The 19,446-nt window shown below is 28.6% G+C and overlaps 2 protein-coding genes and 2 pseudogenes across 3 annotated transcripts; 2 read left to right on the forward strand and 2 right to left on the reverse strand.

Moving 5' to 3' along the window:
- The first annotated feature begins 181 nt into the window (after nucleotides 1-181).
- LOC145183266 (uncharacterized) lies at nucleotides 182-11,928 on the forward strand. Its single transcript, XM_090076130.1, has 6 exons — nucleotides 182-281; nucleotides 2,854-2,968; nucleotides 3,094-3,274; nucleotides 8,078-8,159; nucleotides 8,280-8,579; nucleotides 11,659-11,928. Exons 2-6 carry the CDS (start codon nucleotides 2,854-2,856, stop codon nucleotides 11,926-11,928), a joined length of 948 nt encoding a protein of 315 aa, XP_089932256.1. The 5' UTR covers nucleotides 182-281.
- LOC149875840 (uncharacterized) lies at nucleotides 3,281-5,728 on the forward strand (annotated as a pseudogene).
- LOC149875841 (uncharacterized) lies at nucleotides 9,181-10,173 on the reverse strand (annotated as a pseudogene).
- On the reverse strand, nucleotides 9,204-18,287 carry LOC149875842 (uncharacterized). 2 transcript variants are annotated; one of them, XR_016449010.1, is made up of 4 exons: nucleotides 16,941-18,287; nucleotides 16,516-16,624; nucleotides 16,250-16,427; nucleotides 9,204-13,273 (listed from the first exon to the last, which is right to left on the reverse strand). XR_016449010.1 is itself a non-coding variant. In XM_090076129.1 (3 exons), exons 1-3 carry the CDS (start codon nucleotides 17,632-17,634, stop codon nucleotides 13,128-13,130), a joined length of 1,443 nt encoding a protein of 480 aa, XP_089932255.1. In that variant the 5' UTR covers nucleotides 17,635-18,287; the 3' UTR covers nucleotides 9,204-13,127. The 2 variants fall into 2 exon arrangements, 1 of the variants encoding a protein (XP_089932255.1); XM_090076129.1 differs by having other exon boundaries at nucleotides 16,516-18,287.
- Between the last annotated feature and the right edge of the window lie 1,159 nt (nucleotides 18,288-19,446).

Here is a 19,446-nt window from a genome sequence, read left to right on the forward strand (position 1 = left end):
AAAAATGGTTGCCACATAATTTGGTCTTAAAAATGATTACCATGTTACTCATACTTTTACAAAAAAATAATTTTTTTTTTTTTAAAAGCAAGAATTATATGGCAATAAGGATGTTCATGAAAGTTTTTTTCCTTATTGCCATATAATCAGTATTTGATTTTTTTTTTTTTTGAAAGATTGAAAGTCTACTAGGTGATTATTTGAAGGATGTTGGGATAACAGAAGAGCAGTTTTTGCATGCATGTACATCACCACAAGCCCAAAGTGTGCCTGAAATTCAGGTGATTTTTTTACAAATTAACTTCAGAAAGACAAGAATAAAAAGTGATAGTTGTATGAGTTCTAAATCTGTAACTATGTCACATTGAACCAGAGATTTTTAAAGTTTTATGTTTTGACATTTAGTCATAAAACATTAGTATTAGATTAGTGTTATTGTATATGGCTATTCATATTGGAAGAAGGTATTTTTAATAGAGCTTTGCCTTGGTTGCAATAGATATCCAAATTAAACGCATTATTGAAATGTATCTAACTAACATAAAAGAAATGATAAATGAAATAGAAGATTTTCTATATTTATGTTCTGTTTTTTGACCACTCTGAATGATATTATAGGCACCTGTGTATTTATTTAAATATCTTGATATCTAAAACAGATAATTTAGGTATCAATATTTTGCAATCAAAATGTTGTCTAAAACAAACCTACATTAAAATTTAATTTTACATAAGAATGCAGCTTTTCCCAAGCTTAATTTTTAATTTTTTAAAAAAGATACTAATATCACAGTGCCCTGTTTCAAATCTATAGCAAAGACCCTAATCTGCATTTTTTGGTATATACATTGTTTTTTTCTCTTTGGTAGCTCCCATACTCTGTTTTACTGTAGTTCTGTATTTTTTTTACCTTTTTAACAGCTTTCACATGCTTTTTTCCTGCAGATTTTATCTTTTCAACATTCTTTTTTTTTATGAACTGGAAATGACTATCTCTGACTGATCTATCTTTCTTTTTCTCAAAAATATGATTGTTTGCCAGTTTTTAAAAAACTGGCACAAAAGCTTTCAGAGAGGTTGCACAAACTACCATCCAAAGTGGTGTCATCAGTCCATTATCTCCTAGTATTACTGGTTATAATTCTTCTTGAGCTAAATTACTTAACAATGACTTCTACCCTGACACTTTTACAGAGCTGTTTTCAGTAATTTTTTTAATGAAATTTTAGGTGCCACCTTTTTTTCAATCTTTGCCAGTGTTTTTTCTTTTATCTGACAATAGCTATAACCTTGATGAAGCAAAACTAATTTTTATCAAATTCAGTTAATTTTAACATTTTGATTAATAATTCTACAATATACTAAATAAAAGTATAAACTTTTAACAATTTTAGCAAAATTTATGGAAACTAAATTTCAGACAATAAAAATAACAATTCATTCGGCTCAAAAAAAACCAATACTAATCCTAGTAACCATAATAGCACTATTAATCTTTAAATAAACAAATGAACAAAGCAAAAGTTGCATATATCAGAAAGCTTGTGGTTTGTTCTTTTGCACATACCAAAGAATTACTATGTATTAATAGGTATTTGTTTACTTTAAAACAAGATTTAAGAATTAAAAGATTCAGGAGAGAGCATGTATTTTAAACCTTAATAAAACCTTTTCTCAGTATTTCATGCTAATAACAATGCTTTTTTGATGATAGATGCATCTCATGCTAATAACATTGGTTTATTGATGATAGATAGTTATTAGAATTTGATATTTTTTTTATGGTAGGCATTGATTATTTTGTTGATTTTGAATGCTTTTTTTTGTTTTTATTGTGGTTTTTTACAGATTTTAAATACATTTAAAAGAAATCGATGGATTTAAATGAATTAACTATTAAATTTATATGAGTTCTTTAAAATGGTTTTGATAGTTTAATCATACTTGCTGTACTATTAATATAATCAAAAAGTAATAGCATGTGTTCTCCAAGGAAATATCAAACACATGTTTAACAAACTTTTCTAAAACTGTAATAGTGTGACTTATTGTTTCAACTTAAAAAGAGTTTCTATTATGAGTTTTTAATCATGCAAAACTAAGAAGTGTTTAGTTCTACAAATCAGATTTTTCAAATAAAATAGTGAAGGGTGAACCTAAGTGCATTCAATTTTATCTGAAGTGAATTAATGGTTTCAGTTAAATGAAAGCATGAATCAATACTCTTATGTTACCATATATTGTGATTATTCTTTTTATTATTTTGATGAAGTGTTTGTTCATAATTTTGGTGCCTGGGCTTGGTGCAGTTAATATTTGACGGCTTGCTAAATTCTTGAACCTTAATGGCAGCTCAGCCATTCAGAAATGGCTTAAGAAATTTTTAGTTGTTGGCTGGGATGGTATAGCTAACAGCTGGTAACAACTTTGAGCTCTTTACAGAAAAACTTTTATAGAGTGATGATTTTTTTTGTTGTTTAGTTACACTCCTTGTACATTTTAGCTTTTAACTAAAAAGAGGATTACACAACCATTATTTGATAATAAATATCGAAATTTGTTGCCCCAAGAGCCAACATGTTAGTTACAAAGTTCTGATTAAAAAACATAAAATTGGAAATACCAAATTTGTAGTTGCTTCATTACAATAGTAGGTGACTATAGAATTACACAATAGATGGATTGATTTGCATATGGTTATATGTTAAAACAGAATACATATGTATATTTTCAGTATGGTTATATATATCAACACAGAATACATATGTATATGTCTGACTGTGCTTGACTGCCTTTGAGTTTTTTAATGTATACTTTTTAAATTTAATGAATGTTCAAATATATCAATTATAGATGGTACTTCATCATTTACTGGCTGGTGAAGACTTTGAAGTTTTCAAAAAGATGATGATAGAAAAAAATATGGAGTTGCAAATTCAAGCTCTCAATTTAATCAAACAAAATCAAGGTAAACATTTTTAGTAAACAAAATCAAGGTAACCATTTAGTAAAAAATATTTGAAAATTAAGATAATAAATAGCACATGCTGTTTATTTTATTTTGAATTATTTTAATTTGAAAATATTTTTAAGGAAAAACCCTTAAGAAATTACCCAGCAACAATATTTCGTCAGAAGAAGAAATGTTAAAAGCAGTAATGCAACAGTCATTATTAGAATACGAAAAATCTCATAAGAGCAATGAGGAAAATAAAATGGAACTCAATCTGACAAAGGAGAAAATCTTATCTAAAATGGAAGATTTTGGAGCAAGGTTAGTGAATGCAACAGTGCACTTAATTGTAGCTGGGTATGGGCTAATTTATAAAAAGTTTTACTAAAAACATAAAGGTAAATTGGTTATATTTAATTTGGTATATTCATTTTAAAAGGGTGAAGGAAAAGGGTGGGTAAATTTAGAGTATTTTTTTTTTAACTTCCAAAAAACAATAAAAATTCAAATCATTTGGGCAATATTTATCATGACTATGTAGAACCACTCTTGGCATTTAATTTTTAAAGATGACTTCTTTCAAATATTGGCCACAGCTGTGTTTTATTTTGTCTATTCTGAGAGTCCAACTTTTGTATAACACAAGTAATATCATTTTTCAATGCTTCAATTGTTCAATTCAAAAGTTGGTATATGAGCAAAGACTTTAGACTTTATGTAGCCCCCCTTCCCCCTCTATCAGAAATAAATTGTTCATGAAAATGTTTATGCAATCAATCAATTGTTTCATGGGCTGTAAAGCAAGTAGACCTGTCTTGTTAAAACCAAATGTTTAGTAAAACATGCTAATGGTGAATTGAGAGCAGAGCTGAAAGCACGTTATATAATGATTACCATTGAGCTGATCATATCTTATGAACAACCTAGATTCAGGCTGTTTTTTAACAATGCCAGTGGTTTAAATCCACTGGTATTGTTTTATAAGACAGACAACAAGTCTTTAAAGACATTTTGGTGCAAATTAGTATTAGGGAGCCACTAACATTGCAAATACTCTGAACGAAATTATTCTAAGTGTATTGAAGAAGAATTTGAAAAATCGAGTAGAGAAACAAACCACGAGCCTCATGATCTAAAGCATTTATTGTGGAACCCAAGTAAGTGGAAGTAGTAGAGGCAAAAGAATCTTTGAAGATTAGTATCTCCAAAGTAATAGGCAATACATTGATTTTTGCATGAGTAATATATCTCCGGCCGCAATTATACATGGACACTGTGAGAAATGTGATGTTAATTGTCATTATCACATTGTAGTAATTCCTGCAATAAGAATGATTACAGGAAGCATATTTTCGACTTTCGTCATATTATGTACAATTATATCCATAGTTCTGGTAGAAAAGTAAAAGAATATAAAGTCTTTCCTGGGCCTGATTTAATCAAGTCATTTTTACAAAGACATCCAGAACTAACAAATAAATTTTTGCCAAACATAAAAAAATCACGAGCAAATGTTAATGAAGAAATTCTAAAAGAATATATTCAACATCTTACCAAAACCATACAAGATGTTCCTCCAGGCAACATATACAACTATAATGAAACAAATCTAACTGATGACCCTGGCTTAAAAAAGTGCTTGGTAAAAAGAGGCAGTAAATACCCCACAAATATAAGAAACACTTCTAAGACAAGTATTTCTATAATGATTTCAGGTAATGCAACAGGTGAAATTTTACCACCTTTTGTTGTTTATAAGGCTACTAATCTGTGGTCAACTTGGTGTGTTGGAGGTCCTAAAGGAGCCAGATACTTCAGTACTAAAAGTGGGTGGTTTGATGGAGTAGCTTTCAAAGAGTGGTTTTTTTCTACAGTTTTACCTTCTTTGAAAAAGAAGTTAGAGGTTAAAGTTCTCTTAGGCGATAACCTATCCTCTCACATCTCTCCAAAGGTTATTGAAGCCTGTGAGAAAATGAAATAAAGTTTGTTTGTCTACCACCAAATAGTACACATATAACTCAACCCCTAGATGTAGCTTTCTTTAAACCTTTGAAAACAGCTTGGCGTAAAATTATCACAGAGTATAAAGATTCACCTGTTGGCTGCACAAAGACATCTCTTGACAAACAACATTTCCCAGAACTTTTGAATAAGTTAATGTCTGCTGTAGAGCCAAATCAGGCTAGTAATTTACAATCAGGTTTTAAAAAGTGCGGTGTCTATCCAGTGAATGTCAATGAACTTCTTACAAAATTTAGAGAAAGAGAATTTTATGATAAAGAATTTCTAGAAGACAGCTTTAAGGTTTTCTTACAAGACAAATTTAAATCTTTGGAATCTGTAGGAACTAATAAACGAAAAAAGAAACTTTCTGTTCCTGCAGGCAAAAGTGTTAGCATTGAAGATCTAGAAAAATTTAATGAGTGTTGTGATTTAGCCTCAAAGAAAATTGCAAAGAGGAAAAAATAAGCAAAACTAGGAAACTTTTCAAAGTACCAGAATTAGGCTTTAAATAGGGCTTTTAAACTGTGTTTTGTTAATTTTGATTTTTTATTCAAAAAAAGGAAATCTTTAATTATTTTAGTTTATCTAAAAGTAATCTTTAATTATTTAAGTTTACCAAGATACAAATGAGCTTTTTTGTGTTTTTAATGAGGTTGTACTCATTTTTCTTTTATCATAGCATGTTATATTCTTTATTAAGCATAATAATGCTAGAATTAATCTTTTGTTTTTTTTGTTAAACTACCCTTTGAGTTATTTTTCCTTCAGAAAGTATGAAAAAAGAGGTCACTTTGCACCAATCCCATACATATCATAAAGCTATTCAAATTTTTTTTAAGTTGTGCAAAGTTACCCAGACCCCTTGTTAACTTTGCACATTTTTTAATCAATCTTGAAAAGCTACTTCTTAATTTGTAAAAATAAATTTAACAATTAAAATAGAATTTAGACATCCTAAATAAATGATTTGCAAGTTTACATTAATATAATAAGAAGTTTAAAGCAGGTTTTTATAGATGAGAATTGCAAATAAGTCAAAATTTTGTGCAAAGTTAGACACTTTTACGGTACTGAAGTTATTTCAGCTATATTATTTGGTCATATTATTTGGTCATACTATTTGGTCATTATTTGGTCATATTATTTGGTCATATTATTTGGTCATACTATTTGGTCATATTATTTGGTCATAATATTCGGTCATATTATTTGGTCATATTATTTGGTCATATTGTTTGGTCATATTATTTGGTCATATTATTTGGTCGTATTATTTGGTCATATTGACCCTAACGTCAATTCTTAGAGTTTGTCTCATAAAGATTAAATTACCTACAAATTAGTTAAGCCAGGAAATCTCTTCAGAAATCTCTCGTGCAATTAGTAAGTGTTAAAAAAATCAGTTCTGAATTTTCAATGTTTTTTAAGAAAATTACATACTTATCCAAATTTTTATCAATTTTACTTTACAAAACGATTGGTATAAAGTATAAATATATATATAAATATATTTGTTTAAAGGATATATATATATATATATATATATATATATATATATATATATATATATATATATATATACAGTAGCGTGCAAAAGTTTATAAACAGCTAAATTTTTCAATAAATGAAATTTTCAACAATTGTTCCTATAATGTGACTACATACTATAAATTACTCAAATAAAATGATAGCTTGTAACGGAAGGGAGAAATTCAAATTTTATTGAGACATAATCGTGCAAAAGTTTATAAACAAATGAAAAAAATTCATAAAAGAGGTGCTATTTTTAATTCCTCCACAATATCACAGCACATTAGTATTTTGTTTGATAACCTCGAGGCTTTAACATTGCTTAACAACAACAAGGTATAGAGTCAACAAAGTTGATCAGAACATCTGTGGGGATATTTGCCAAACAATCCCAAAGCACCTGGAATAAATCATTTTTATTGGTCGGTTTTTCGCCTTTCAATTGACGATCGAAATATTCCCAAAGATGTTCTATCAGATTTAAATCTGGGTTTTTAGAAGGTCAGTCCGAAATAAGAATTTCTTTCAAATTGAAAAAATTTTTGATAGAATTTGCACGGTGCTTTAGATCGTTGTCTTGCTGGAAAATCCAACCACGAAGCATTTTGTCTTTTCCATGTGGCAGCATAACGTTCTTGATTATATCTAAATATAATCGATGCGATGGAGTGGACCATTAGAATTACAACTGAAAGATCCCAAACCATTATTTGCCACACTAGGTTTAACTGTTGGCATTTAATACTTAGGAGCAAGTCTTTGATCTTTCAGACGTCTCATGTACTTGATACCATTGCTATCAAACATACAAAACTTTGATTCGTCACTGAATAAGACTTTTGACTATTCTTTTGAAGTCCAATGCATATGATCTTTTGCAAATTTCATTTGGGCTGAGCGATTACTTAATAATATTAATGATTTCTTGGCAGGACGATGACCAAACAAATTACGCTGAAGCAGGTGACATTTTGTAATATCTACGCTGTACTTAACAACATATTTATTGCTTAAAATGCTATTTAATTCGACAGGACTTTTGCGGGGATCTTGTCTTGATTTTCTTACCAAAGATCTGTCTTGATGTTCTGTAATTATCTTTTAGTTTCTATATCTCTTAACTTGCACGCTAATTGTTTATTTAGTCACCAGCTCAGAAATTTGCTTATAAGGAACATTTTTCTCTAGACGATTATTTTGATTTTCCCATTATTTTTTAAATTCAAGTTAAGTTAAATATCATATCCAATAAATTATTTTTAATATAAATACATTTTTCTTAATGAAATTTTAATTTTCTTAATGGGGTATGGAATTGTTTATAAACTTTTGCACGATTATGTTTTAAATAAAATTTGAATTTCTTCCTTCCATTACAAGTTATCATTTTTTTCAATAAATCATACTATATAGTCACATTATAAGAATAGTTGTTAAAAATTTGATTCATTTTTAGTCAAAAGTCAAAGACTTATGGCGAATAAACCTGAAAAATTTAGCTTTTTATAAACTTTTGCACGCTGTTGTATATATGTATATACGTATATATATTCTTCCGCAATAATATATTAATTTTTTTTTTTCTTTTAGAGAAGATATCTTAGTTTCAAATTATGATAATAAGCGTAATGATGTGAGTAATGAAAATGATGATGAGATTGCTGACGATTCGGTAGAGGAAAAGAATTTTGTTTATTTAAAAATTTGCTTATTTCAATTTATTTTGTTTTCAAAATTTTTAGCGTTATCTCGTTTACATTTTATTTATTTTAGTTATACACTTTTTTTTTAGAAATTTTCGCTCAAAGAATTAAGTCATAATGTTCCTGAAAAATCTCCGCAAGTAACTTCTCATTCGCCCATTTCTCAATCATCTGACGATTCTTCTAAGTTAACTTCATTATCTAAGCTTCCATCAAACCAAAAAGTTTATCTTACACCTAAGCTTCCAATAATGACACCACAAACTCCTTTAAAGTTTCCTGAACCCGAACCTAAAAAAGGTGAAACTTCTGAAAGTGCCGCAAGTCAGTGGATTGCTAGCGCAAAACAAGAAGCTCAACTTATTGTAGAAGTTCCATCTGACGTAATTGTAAGTTTTCTCGCTTTTTTTTTTCTTTTTTTTTTCAATTAAAATAACCCGGTGATACCGTGGTGTGACGTAAGTAAGTCCTAGTTTTCGATATCTCCATTTATAAGAGCAAATTTATACAAATAAATAAATAATAATGATAATAAATAATGAATTCAATTTCTTGCTTTTTGATAATATTGTAGAAAAATAAATAAATTTTCAGTTTTACCCTATTTTAGGCGTGAATAAATTCTAAAAAGTCTTAATTTAAGCATTTAAGCTGTAATGTAGTTCGAGGTGATGACAAAAACAAAGTACTAGAATTTTGTATGGAATAAAAGAAAGTCCTAATAATTAAAAAAGAATGTCCTAATGTTTAGTATTATATCTTTGGTCCCGGGACCAAAGATATATTTCTTGAATATTAAAATGACTAACACACTAAAGAAATTATTTTTCTGACAGATTTATTAATTCTGCACATTATATGTAATTAAAAATTCATTTCCATTTTTCTAGGCATAATTTTACTTAGTTTTAGACTTAAGTTGGTTTTTCTTATTTTTCTTTAAAATTTTCTAGCCGAATCTGCTTTCTTTCCTGTTTGTCAAACTCTTTTTCAACTTTTTTTCTCTCTCTCTCTTTCTTGCTTTTTCTTAATTCTCCGTCTTTCTAATTCTTCTTTAGCTCTTTTTTTCTCCTCTAAAGTAGCAATATATTCGTCAAATATAATGACTGATGAAACTTTTGTTGCTTGTTTCGGTACTTTTTTGCTCTAAAATCTTTCTGGACAAACAAATTGACTCGAAAACACTCATTCGTTCTCAAAGGTCCTTGAACTGGTGCTAAAACTGTCTCATTAATTTCAATTGTAGATTCTGGCTGTGTAAAATTCACTTCACTTACTGGAATTTCCTCTAATGGCATTTCTAGGACCACGTTCTGTTCTCGAGTTGTGGGATCAACGTCCTCTATTTTATCCATTTTCTTCTGACAGTAAAAAAATAAGGCTTCTTGTTCTATTGCACCTGTCCAATAAATAAGATTACGATGGGCTCTGAAAGATTTTTATTGGTCATGTGCATAGCAGACGAGAGAAATTTCGGGCCCGGGGAAGTTTTCTTAAGGGGCCCTCATTACAATCAATTATATACCCAGGACCAAAAGAAGCGTGCTCTGGTCATTGAAAATTAAAAATAAAAGTTAATTAAATCTTTTAGAAGTCAAAACTATTTAAATCTTTTAAAAATTATTTTAAAAAATGATTTGTACACACACGGGGCCCCGGCAATCTTCCCCCCCCCCCCCTCTCGGCGGCCATGGTCATGTGTCATATCAGTTTCTAAATCATTTTTGGCTTATCAATTGGACTTGATAGTTCTGCTATAACTGGACTTTCGGGGGATTCTTTGGGATTCGTTTGAATTACATTTCCTTTTACACTTAATGGAATTTTTGTTAGATCCAAATTTTCTAGTAAAAAAGGACACAAACCGCAGCATTTTAATCCATTTTGGTATTAAAGTTGGATTTTTCTGTGTTTTAGCAATTGCTGTCTGGAGCAGGGGGGCGCAAATGTTTTTTTTGGTAGAACAATTCCAAGGTTTTGCATTCTCCATTCTATGACTACGTCGGTGCAAATGTCTTCTGAAACATGAAAGTAAACTTGGTCCAATGGTTGTGGAAAATGGGTGCAACTAGGTGGCAAACAAATGATGATAATACCATTTTCTCGGCAAAATTTCCCAAATCTAAGGTCAAATGTGATTTTTGGCCATTTAAAAAAAAAGAATAATTGGCAATGGGATATTATTCTTTCTTAAAAATTCAATGGAAGGTCCAGATATATAATCGTAAAATGTTTGGGATATCTGGTAACCTTTGACTGATTTACCCAAAACCTAATCTTTAGGAAAGTAAGCTGCAAGTTCTGGTGGAATTCGCCGTTCATATGGATACAAAACCAAAGGTGGTGCAAATAAATTACTTACATCTACCGTTATCATAACTGAGAGATTCTCTTTATCACTGTTTATGTTAAACAATCGCTTGTTTTTTTGTCCAATTGCATTTTTAATTGATGGACACAGATCAAAAGATGACTCATCAAGGTTCCAAATTCGATTAGGATTCTCAAACACAGACGATAAATCATTTTTATCTATATACTCTGTTGTTTTTTTAAATTACGTTTAAATATCTTGTTTGGAAACAAGTGTTCTGTGTTTTGAAAGTGTCTGAAACTTTTGAATCGAAAGTGTTAATGTCTCTTGTAAAAATTGCATGCCTAACGAGTGCCAATTACTCTTTGGTCAAGATTTATTCTATGTGCTAAAATAGATACACCCTTAAGAAGAAGTTTCTTTGTGACTGGCATACCAACATTGGCCATATCAAGTAGTCAATTCTTAACTTTAACCTCTACGGTTTTATCAAAAATTGTTGGGCGCCCGATTTGACTCTTTCCTCGACCTTGTGCTCGCTGAAGGGTTGTCTTCGGTATTTTAAAAAATTTAAAGGCTGCATAAATTATCATGGTCTTCTTTTTCATTTTATCCAATGCTTAATCCATATCTTGTTGTGAATATGGCTTGTAAAATCTTTTTGGGCCTAAAACAAAAAATTAAATTATTTTTGTAAGGCTAGGATTTTCTTTTTTTCGTAAAAGTATTAGTTTTTAACGTGTAAATCGATTGTTTTAACATGCAGATTCCAAACCTACCACGTTTATGTGCAATTGTTAATCGAAATATATTTTTAACAATAAGATTTTCACAATAAAAAACCTAATTCTTCACCATACAATTTTTGACGCAATGTTCAATATAGCACCAGCTTATATTGACTAATTACATCTCAATAGAACAAATACTCTGACTGGCCGAATCCTCCACCAATCCAGTCAATTTTGGAAAAGTTTCAACAAAAATATTTAGTTAAAATAACAAAAGTATTTTCTTAAAATGTTCATTTTACAATATACAAAAGTTATCATTTGTTAAATTAGGACTTTCTTACTGCATATGACTTTGTTAGGTCACATCACGGTATTTTTGCTTGAAAAAACACTGTATTTTTATGTGCATTATATTATTAGCCTGATAAATCTAATGAAGATATGAAAAAGCGGGAGTTGTACTTAAAACAGCAACGTGACCGATTGTTAGCCGTGAGAAATGATCAACGCAAAAAGCAACTGACTCTTTATACCACCAACTCACAATTCGAACATCCAATCACGTCCAAAACAGCCTATAATGCTGTTAACGGTGAAATAAATAAACAACTGGCGGACGAAGAAAAAAAGCAAATTGCAATCAGACGGGCGTTGGCTGAGAAACTTAAAAAAGAAGTATTAAAGAAGTGATTTAAAAACCCCATTTGCTTCAATGTAATATTATAGCTTTCATTGATCTTAAATTTTCAATTTTAAAGCGGGAAAATAACAGCAATATATTGATTAACAATGTCTCTAGTCATTAACGAGTTAACTTTTGTATAGTAAATTATTATAAATTTTTCTTTTATATATGTTTTATGTATATTAAAAATTTTGTTATCCATGTGTCCATGTATGTATTTATTTATTTACGCTGTGCAATTAAACTATCTTACTGCGCTAAATAAAGTTATTTAATCTGCATTCATTTTCTTTTTTCCTGGGGATAGTACTATAAAGATAAAATTTAGGATAGAACGATACTCTAAAATTCGGAGAAGCCAATAGCTTTAAGTAAAACTTTTTTTTTTTTTTGAATTTTTTTAAAGTTTTGTGTTCAAATAAGAAAATATCTTTATGTGGCGCTGTTATGTAAGGATTATATCTTAAAATTAAGGGTAATTTAAGAAAACTGCAATTGCAACAAATTATGAGTTATGCCGCTCAGAATCTCTCGGTTACTGTAAAAAATATGGGTTAAACAAATAAAAACTTGACACAATTAAGAATTACTGGAATAAAGATGACTAGATCAGAAAAACATCGAAAATAAAAAATTATCTGAAACTGTATCAGTTAAATTTCGTTTATCAAAAAACGTCAATATTCACTACTCCAGGTTTATATTTGTTTAACATTAATAAAGAATCATTCTTAATTTGAACTTATCAAAATTTTATATTAAAAAAGCTTTGAATATTTTATGATTTGACTCAGTAGGAAAAAGGTTGAACGTCCCTGCATTAATCAATATTTGAATTCTTCCCATTTTTATTTTCATATATTGGCTTGTAATCCTGCGGAAAACGATTATCAAGCTTTTGATAAGCATAGTTGAAATGAGACAAAAGTAAAAATGCAGATCGTTGGCGTATTAATAGTTAGCAATTTAATAAGTGCTGCTTTAGTTTTAAATCTTAGAAGCCTTTTGACTTGAAAGAGAACATTCAATTATTTTACAAATCTAAACTCCTTTAGGAAAAAATATAAATTATATCTATTAAATTAATTAAATTTTATAGTGTTACTGGCTGAGAACATTGATCTCTAATTATACAAACCAGGAACTTATTGTTCGTCTTTGCATCCACTTTCAAAATGTAAAAGAAAGATAAAAAAAAAAAAGGTCACTTTTTCTCTTTTAAAAGCTCTTTTATTTTCACGTGATTCAGTTCACATGCTAAAGAATACGATGTGATAGTTGGTGGGATACCCATTCTTAGCGATTTATCTGCACCATATCGTAATAGTAATTCAACAATTTCAAGATTGCCTAAAACAAAACTTTAGATTAGTTTTAAAAATATTTATAACTTAATGATGCTGTAAACTTACTAATGTAATAAAAAACTTACTAATGTAATAAATAAACTTTTAATTCACGTAAAATATTTCCGAAAAAAAAAATAAGCAAAATAAATTCTATTACCTCATTAACCTAAGATTCATTCTCTTAATTTCAACCTTTTTTTTTTTTTTTTTGTACATTTAAATTTTTTTTAATTTTAATTTTTTTAAAATAAATTTTAATTCCAATACTTTTCGAAATTGATTTCGATCTTCGAATTAAGGCTTTTTAGAAAACGCGACGTTTTCCAGGATTTCTTTTTAAAATTCTATTTAATACTTTTCTCTATAAAAACAAAGTCTGAAATATATATTTTTTATTATGTAGAACATTTTAGGGATTTTTTCAAGACGTCGTGAAATTATTGTTTTTGCTAACTAAAGATGACAAACTGAGGCTTGTTTTTTGAAAGGATTTATCTTTTAATTTTATTCCAAATACGGTAGTTGGGCGTCAAATACCGTTGTTGGGCATTAAACCTTAAATCTACGGCGTTAAAACCTTAAATCTTAATTTAATCATTATAACTACATTTAGATAAAAATTATAAAATAAAAAAAAATGATTATATGGGGATTACATCTTCAAATAAGTGGACATTAAATCTGGCAAAAAAAACATTACATTATAAGCATTATAAGCGCTTGACAAAAGAAAAGGCAGCGCCAAATTATTCAAAAGTTTGAATACTTTGAATTTTTGAGTTTAAATGGATTGAAACTTAACTTTTAAATTTTGATCATGCCTGGTAATTTTATCACAAAGGAGGTAAGAACAATGAAAAGTAAGAAAATCTAAATAAGCCATTGAAGAGTAAATAAAAAATTTTTCATCGACTAACAAAAAAAAACAAGCATACAGTCAAACATTAAATTTATCTTGTACATAAAGTACAAAAGATTTTCATTTATATGGTCATGAACATTAATGCCTACGTATATTTGTAATATAAATTTACATCGTGTCATACAGGTTAAGTTAACTCAACCTGTATGACACGATGTAAATTTATATTACAAATGAGAACACAATGCAAATTTATACGACAATAAAACTTAAGGTAAAAAAAGGTTTTTTAATGTCATTTTTGATAAAATACTACAACAAATGGCCCGATATGTAATACCAGCAGGTTTTTTCTCATTCAAGTTTTGTGTTTTAACCTATTGTGTTATAACTTTTAATTTAGTATCATATGCTCAAATCACAGGTGCTGGAGGGTTGATTTTTGTCAAGTTGATGCCAAAAAATATCTTTAAAAGATTTGTCAGATTTTTTATTTTTTTTAATGAAAGTTACATTCCAGAAGTTTTAGAAAATAAATGTAAATATATGTTAAAGTATAAGGGTAAGCCAATTTTCCCCTGGTAAGCCAATATATAAGGGTAAGCCAATTCATCTTCATAAAGATTAAGTCTAATTAAAAATGTTGTTTCTTATATACACAATTTATAGAAGAAACTTCAGATTGATTGCTACATTTAAAAAAATTAAAAAATTATTGCAAAACAAAAGGTCAGATTTCTTATTCTAGGTTTAGTAATTATTACTAGTAATAATTACTGAACCTAGAATAAGAATAGTGATAACATCAATAGTGATTTTGAATAATAACTCAGAAGAAGCAATTCTCGTAACTGATTATGTAGCAAAAAAAACTTGTTCAACATACAAAATGCTCTTACAAAAATACTCATGAAAATGATGTTAAGAATAAAAATACTCATGAAAATGAGGTTAAGAATAAAAATACTCATGAAAATGAGGTTAAGAATAAAATTTTTTTGCACCTACTAGAAGTGGATGTTTTGTATCCTATCTTGAAAAGTCTTGGCCTTTTTATTAACTTTATTTGTAAAGAACATATGAAAAAGAAGGAAAAAGCATGAATTTTTAAGATGAAGTAAAATTAAAATTCTGAAGAAAATTTTCTTTTATAAATCATCATTTGACATAACATCTATAACATACATAGATTTTTATTCATATTATACAAAAACGCAACCATATAAATGAAAGTCCTTTACATACTGTAAATAAGATAAAGATACTCTACTACTTAATTGCATATGTGTGTGCATGTGCATGTATATTTAGGCTTTATTTACACGTGCAAAACTTAAGTTCAGTTAAACTGAGTAAACTATGTAAGCTCATAAAATTTAATGATTTCTTTTATCTTTATAATACAGCTGCATTAAATCTAAAATTAACCTCAATTTTCAATAACAAAAAAATAGGCTTATATAAAGTTAATAGCAATTTACACTTTCAAAATTTTATTTAGATATTAGTACTTTATTTATGGTAGCTGAAGGAAAATTTAGGAGTTAAAATCTTAAAACTCAATTTTCCACAATTAAAAAACTACAGGTGTCTACACACCCAAGTCTAACTGCAGCTTGCATCTAAAAATAATGTCAAATCTTCCATTTTTACTATGGTTAATTATCTCATTATTTCATGACATTCCTTACTTCAAAATTAATCCACAAGTCTGTCATTTTGCACTACAATTTGAACTGAAATCAATTTTTTTTTATAACTTGAAAGCTTTATTTGAAGACATATTGGTTCTCTTACCAATCACCATCTAAACTTAGTGACCACAGACTGAACACAAAACTTAAGATGCAAAAAGAATATCAAAGCCATATTCAACTTCTTAATACAACTGCAAAAATTTCTTCTGAACTATGCTATGAGACTTTTTGTATATAAAGGACAATTAATAGGTTAGTGATTACCAACTTCTTGTTTAAACAAGAAAAAGATGAACTTGCTACACCAATATTACAATAAAATGTAAAGCACATATTTTGAACAGTACTAAATTTAACTTTAAATCTTTTAAAATTTAAAAGGTAGAAAGATTAAGTTTTATATACAGTTGATACTTACCTAACATGACAGCAGTATGAAGTGCAGTTGCACCTTCACATTGGTAATTAGAAATATTAACATTAGCACCAACTCTCAAAAGTAAATGAGTTAGCTCCCAATCTCCTATTCCTACAGCATAATGTAGAGGGGAGTTTCCATTGTCTGCTGCTTCATTTAAACAAGAGATGCTAAGATACTAAAAAGATTAAAATGTGTATAAAAAATGGTTCAAGATTTAGAGGCTTTAAAAGTTAAGGTTTAAAAATTTTAAAAATTAATCATACTGGAAGTAAAAATTCCACCATTTCTGTTTTTCTCTCTGCAATTGCAATAAACAACAGGTTCCTTGACTTATCATCATGCATACTGCTGTAAGAATATTCCTTGTGTCGACTTAAAAAAAACAAACAAACATTCTTATAACCCTTTTTCACAGCTTGGATCATCCAATCTTTAACAGGATAGTTTGATGTGCAAATGTTATTCTTAATAATATCAGAATCACACACTGATTGTACTTTTTTGAAAAAAGTAATAACACCATTAGCCAAATTGATTAAGCTAAATGCACGAAAGGCCAATAGCCAATGTATATTTTGTTTACTTTTGACTTTGCAAACCACTTTTTTAAGAAGTGACCTATAGTTGTCATTTTTGCCATTACAAAAAACTAATATAATATCCAATAATACTTCACATCCTTTGCTACCTTTTAACTTCTTGGGGTACTCTTTGACAACTGCTTTTGCAAGTACAAAAATGTTACTTTCTGTTAAATGTCCACCCTCAAATCCTGCATGGAAAGCATACTTGAACTGATCAACTAAAATGGAAAATTCTAAATCAAGTAGCTTATTAAGTTGGTTTTTTGATAGTTTATTTAAAAAGAATTCAGAAAACTCAACAAAATTATCATTTGTCTTAAAAAACACTACTAAATCTTCCAGACTTGAATTCAATTCCTCCAACCAACTGTTAACAATACTTCCATCCACAAATTTTAAAATATCATCAAAATTATCTTCATTATTTTTATTTTTCCAATCTGGTAAAGTATCATGTAATTTTGAACAAGGTTTACATGCATTTTGATTAATTGTTATACATTTAACAACTTGATTAGCTGGAGCAGTACTTGGTCTATTAAAAAAATGACAATCAGCAGTTCTTTTTTTGTAAGCTGTGCCAGGTCTTTGGCGAAATGACAGAGTGGAAAAACTACTTTCACTTAGAGCTGAACTTGGTCGGGATAACAAATATCTACCAAGTGTGGTAGAATTATTGGATTGATCATTTTCATTTATTTCATCATTTTCACTTATTTCATCAGAACTAGTTTCATTTCGAAGAGAAAGCCTGGATATATTAATAATATTTCTAAGATCTTTAGCACTCCGAGCCATACAATCTAGCCCTACTAAAAACTTTATATCTAATTTAATATGAATATGCAATTTTTTAGCATACAAAATAAAGTATTATATAATTATATAAAATATTTTGTTTTGCATGTTAATACAAAAAAAATCTTAATACCACTGTTTATAAAACTTATATTTTTTTTGTATCTTATATTTCACTGTATATCTTTGAAAGAAAATAATTTCCAAGGATTGATTTAAAAATGTATAAAACCATTTTATACACGAAAATTATATAATATTCCCTTATTGAACTGAAGCCAGTAATCTCTAGCATACAGCATACACTTAAATTGATTCTATCAAAGATCATTTGAGACAAATCACTTATTGATCACGCATAAAAGTATCTGAACTTTCGTATACTTAAAGCAAAAAATTAAACTTAGATTCTGAGGTTTTGTTAGTTTAAAATCGGGTAAAACAAACAAAAAACAAAATAATTAAAAACTATAAGTTTTTCCGTTACGTAATTAGAACTGGCTTTAATTCTCTTTCTAAATTTTTAAAACAGAACAAGAGTTTACAACCACATGTTATTTTTTAATTTTAGAATTTGTATCTTAACTAAATAAAAATTTTAGTCAATCTAATAACGCGTCGAGCAAAATTTCTTAACGTGTCACGAAACCTATGAGGAATGTCACTCTGACTAACTGCTGGCTAAACACTTAGTCAATCGGAAGTTCAATGGTCGGTAAAATGGTATAAATGACAGTTTAAAAGAATTGAGGCGTTGCGGGACCAAGTGATTTATATGCCAAAACTTTTCTTTATGGGGAAATTAAAAAAAAAAAAAAAAAAAAAAAAATTTTCATAAAAAAATTACATTTTTATTAAATAAATTTTTATTAGACAAGAAGTGTGAGATTAATCATATTCTGAAAAAATATTTAAGATAATATAGAAAATATTTTAAAAATAAAAAAAGACAGAAATGATCTATATCCATATTTAGTTAACACGAAATGATCTAAATCCAACAGTTTAGGTATCTAAAGTTTTTTCAAAATACAATCTGTTTTCTTCATCCAAATATCGCATCTTGGTTTGGAGGTCCTTCGTCTTTGTCTCTTTAGTTGGTACCACACCCGAAAGACGTTCAATTTCTGCATTCATAATTTTTTCAATTTGTACTTCTCGTTTAAAAACTCGACATACTTGAAATGGTAATAGTGTACTAAAGTTTTTCTTAAAATATTCGATTCCTGGACAGTCTTTTGTCACTTAAACCAGGCAACCTGGCCTATTTACAACTTAGATGCATCAAAAAATGTTGCCAAGGCAGTGTTTCTAATCGTTTGGTCATTATAATTCCTATGTCGACATCTTTGGACAGGTAGGATTTGCATTTGTCCTATTAAAAAGCTTCCCTGTTCATTGATTTCGAACTTTGTAAAAAATATCGAAGAGCTTTTTTTTCATGTGCAACTTACACTTACAAAGTTGACATTTAAAAAAAAAAAAAAAGAAAAAAATGAAAACGTAAAATCAAACGAGAACACCAAACAAATAGGTAAAAAATATTAATGACAAGTTTACAAAAAGTAATGCTACATACCCCGTCTGTAGTAAGGTTTTTTTTGATATCTTTTTGTTTGTTTTACTGCTCTCGTACACATTATCGCTTATTCTTTTTTCACTTTATATTTTTCTCTTACGTTTGTTTTTTAAATTTTCAATGGCAAATAAGATCACGAAGCAAAGCGTGAAATATAAATAATAAGTTGAATGATAAGAATGATAACTAATTGAATCAACAAACTGACTAATAAATTGTATAATAAAAACAAT

The sequence above is a fragment of the Hydra viridissima genome, unplaced genomic scaffold, assembly GCF_058129835.1.
Source record: "Hydra viridissima isolate aposymbiotic clone 2 unplaced genomic scaffold, HvirCarnegie_v1 scaffold_139, whole genome shotgun sequence".
Classification (NCBI taxonomy): domain Eukaryota; kingdom Metazoa; phylum Cnidaria; class Hydrozoa; order Anthoathecata; family Hydridae; genus Hydra; species Hydra viridissima.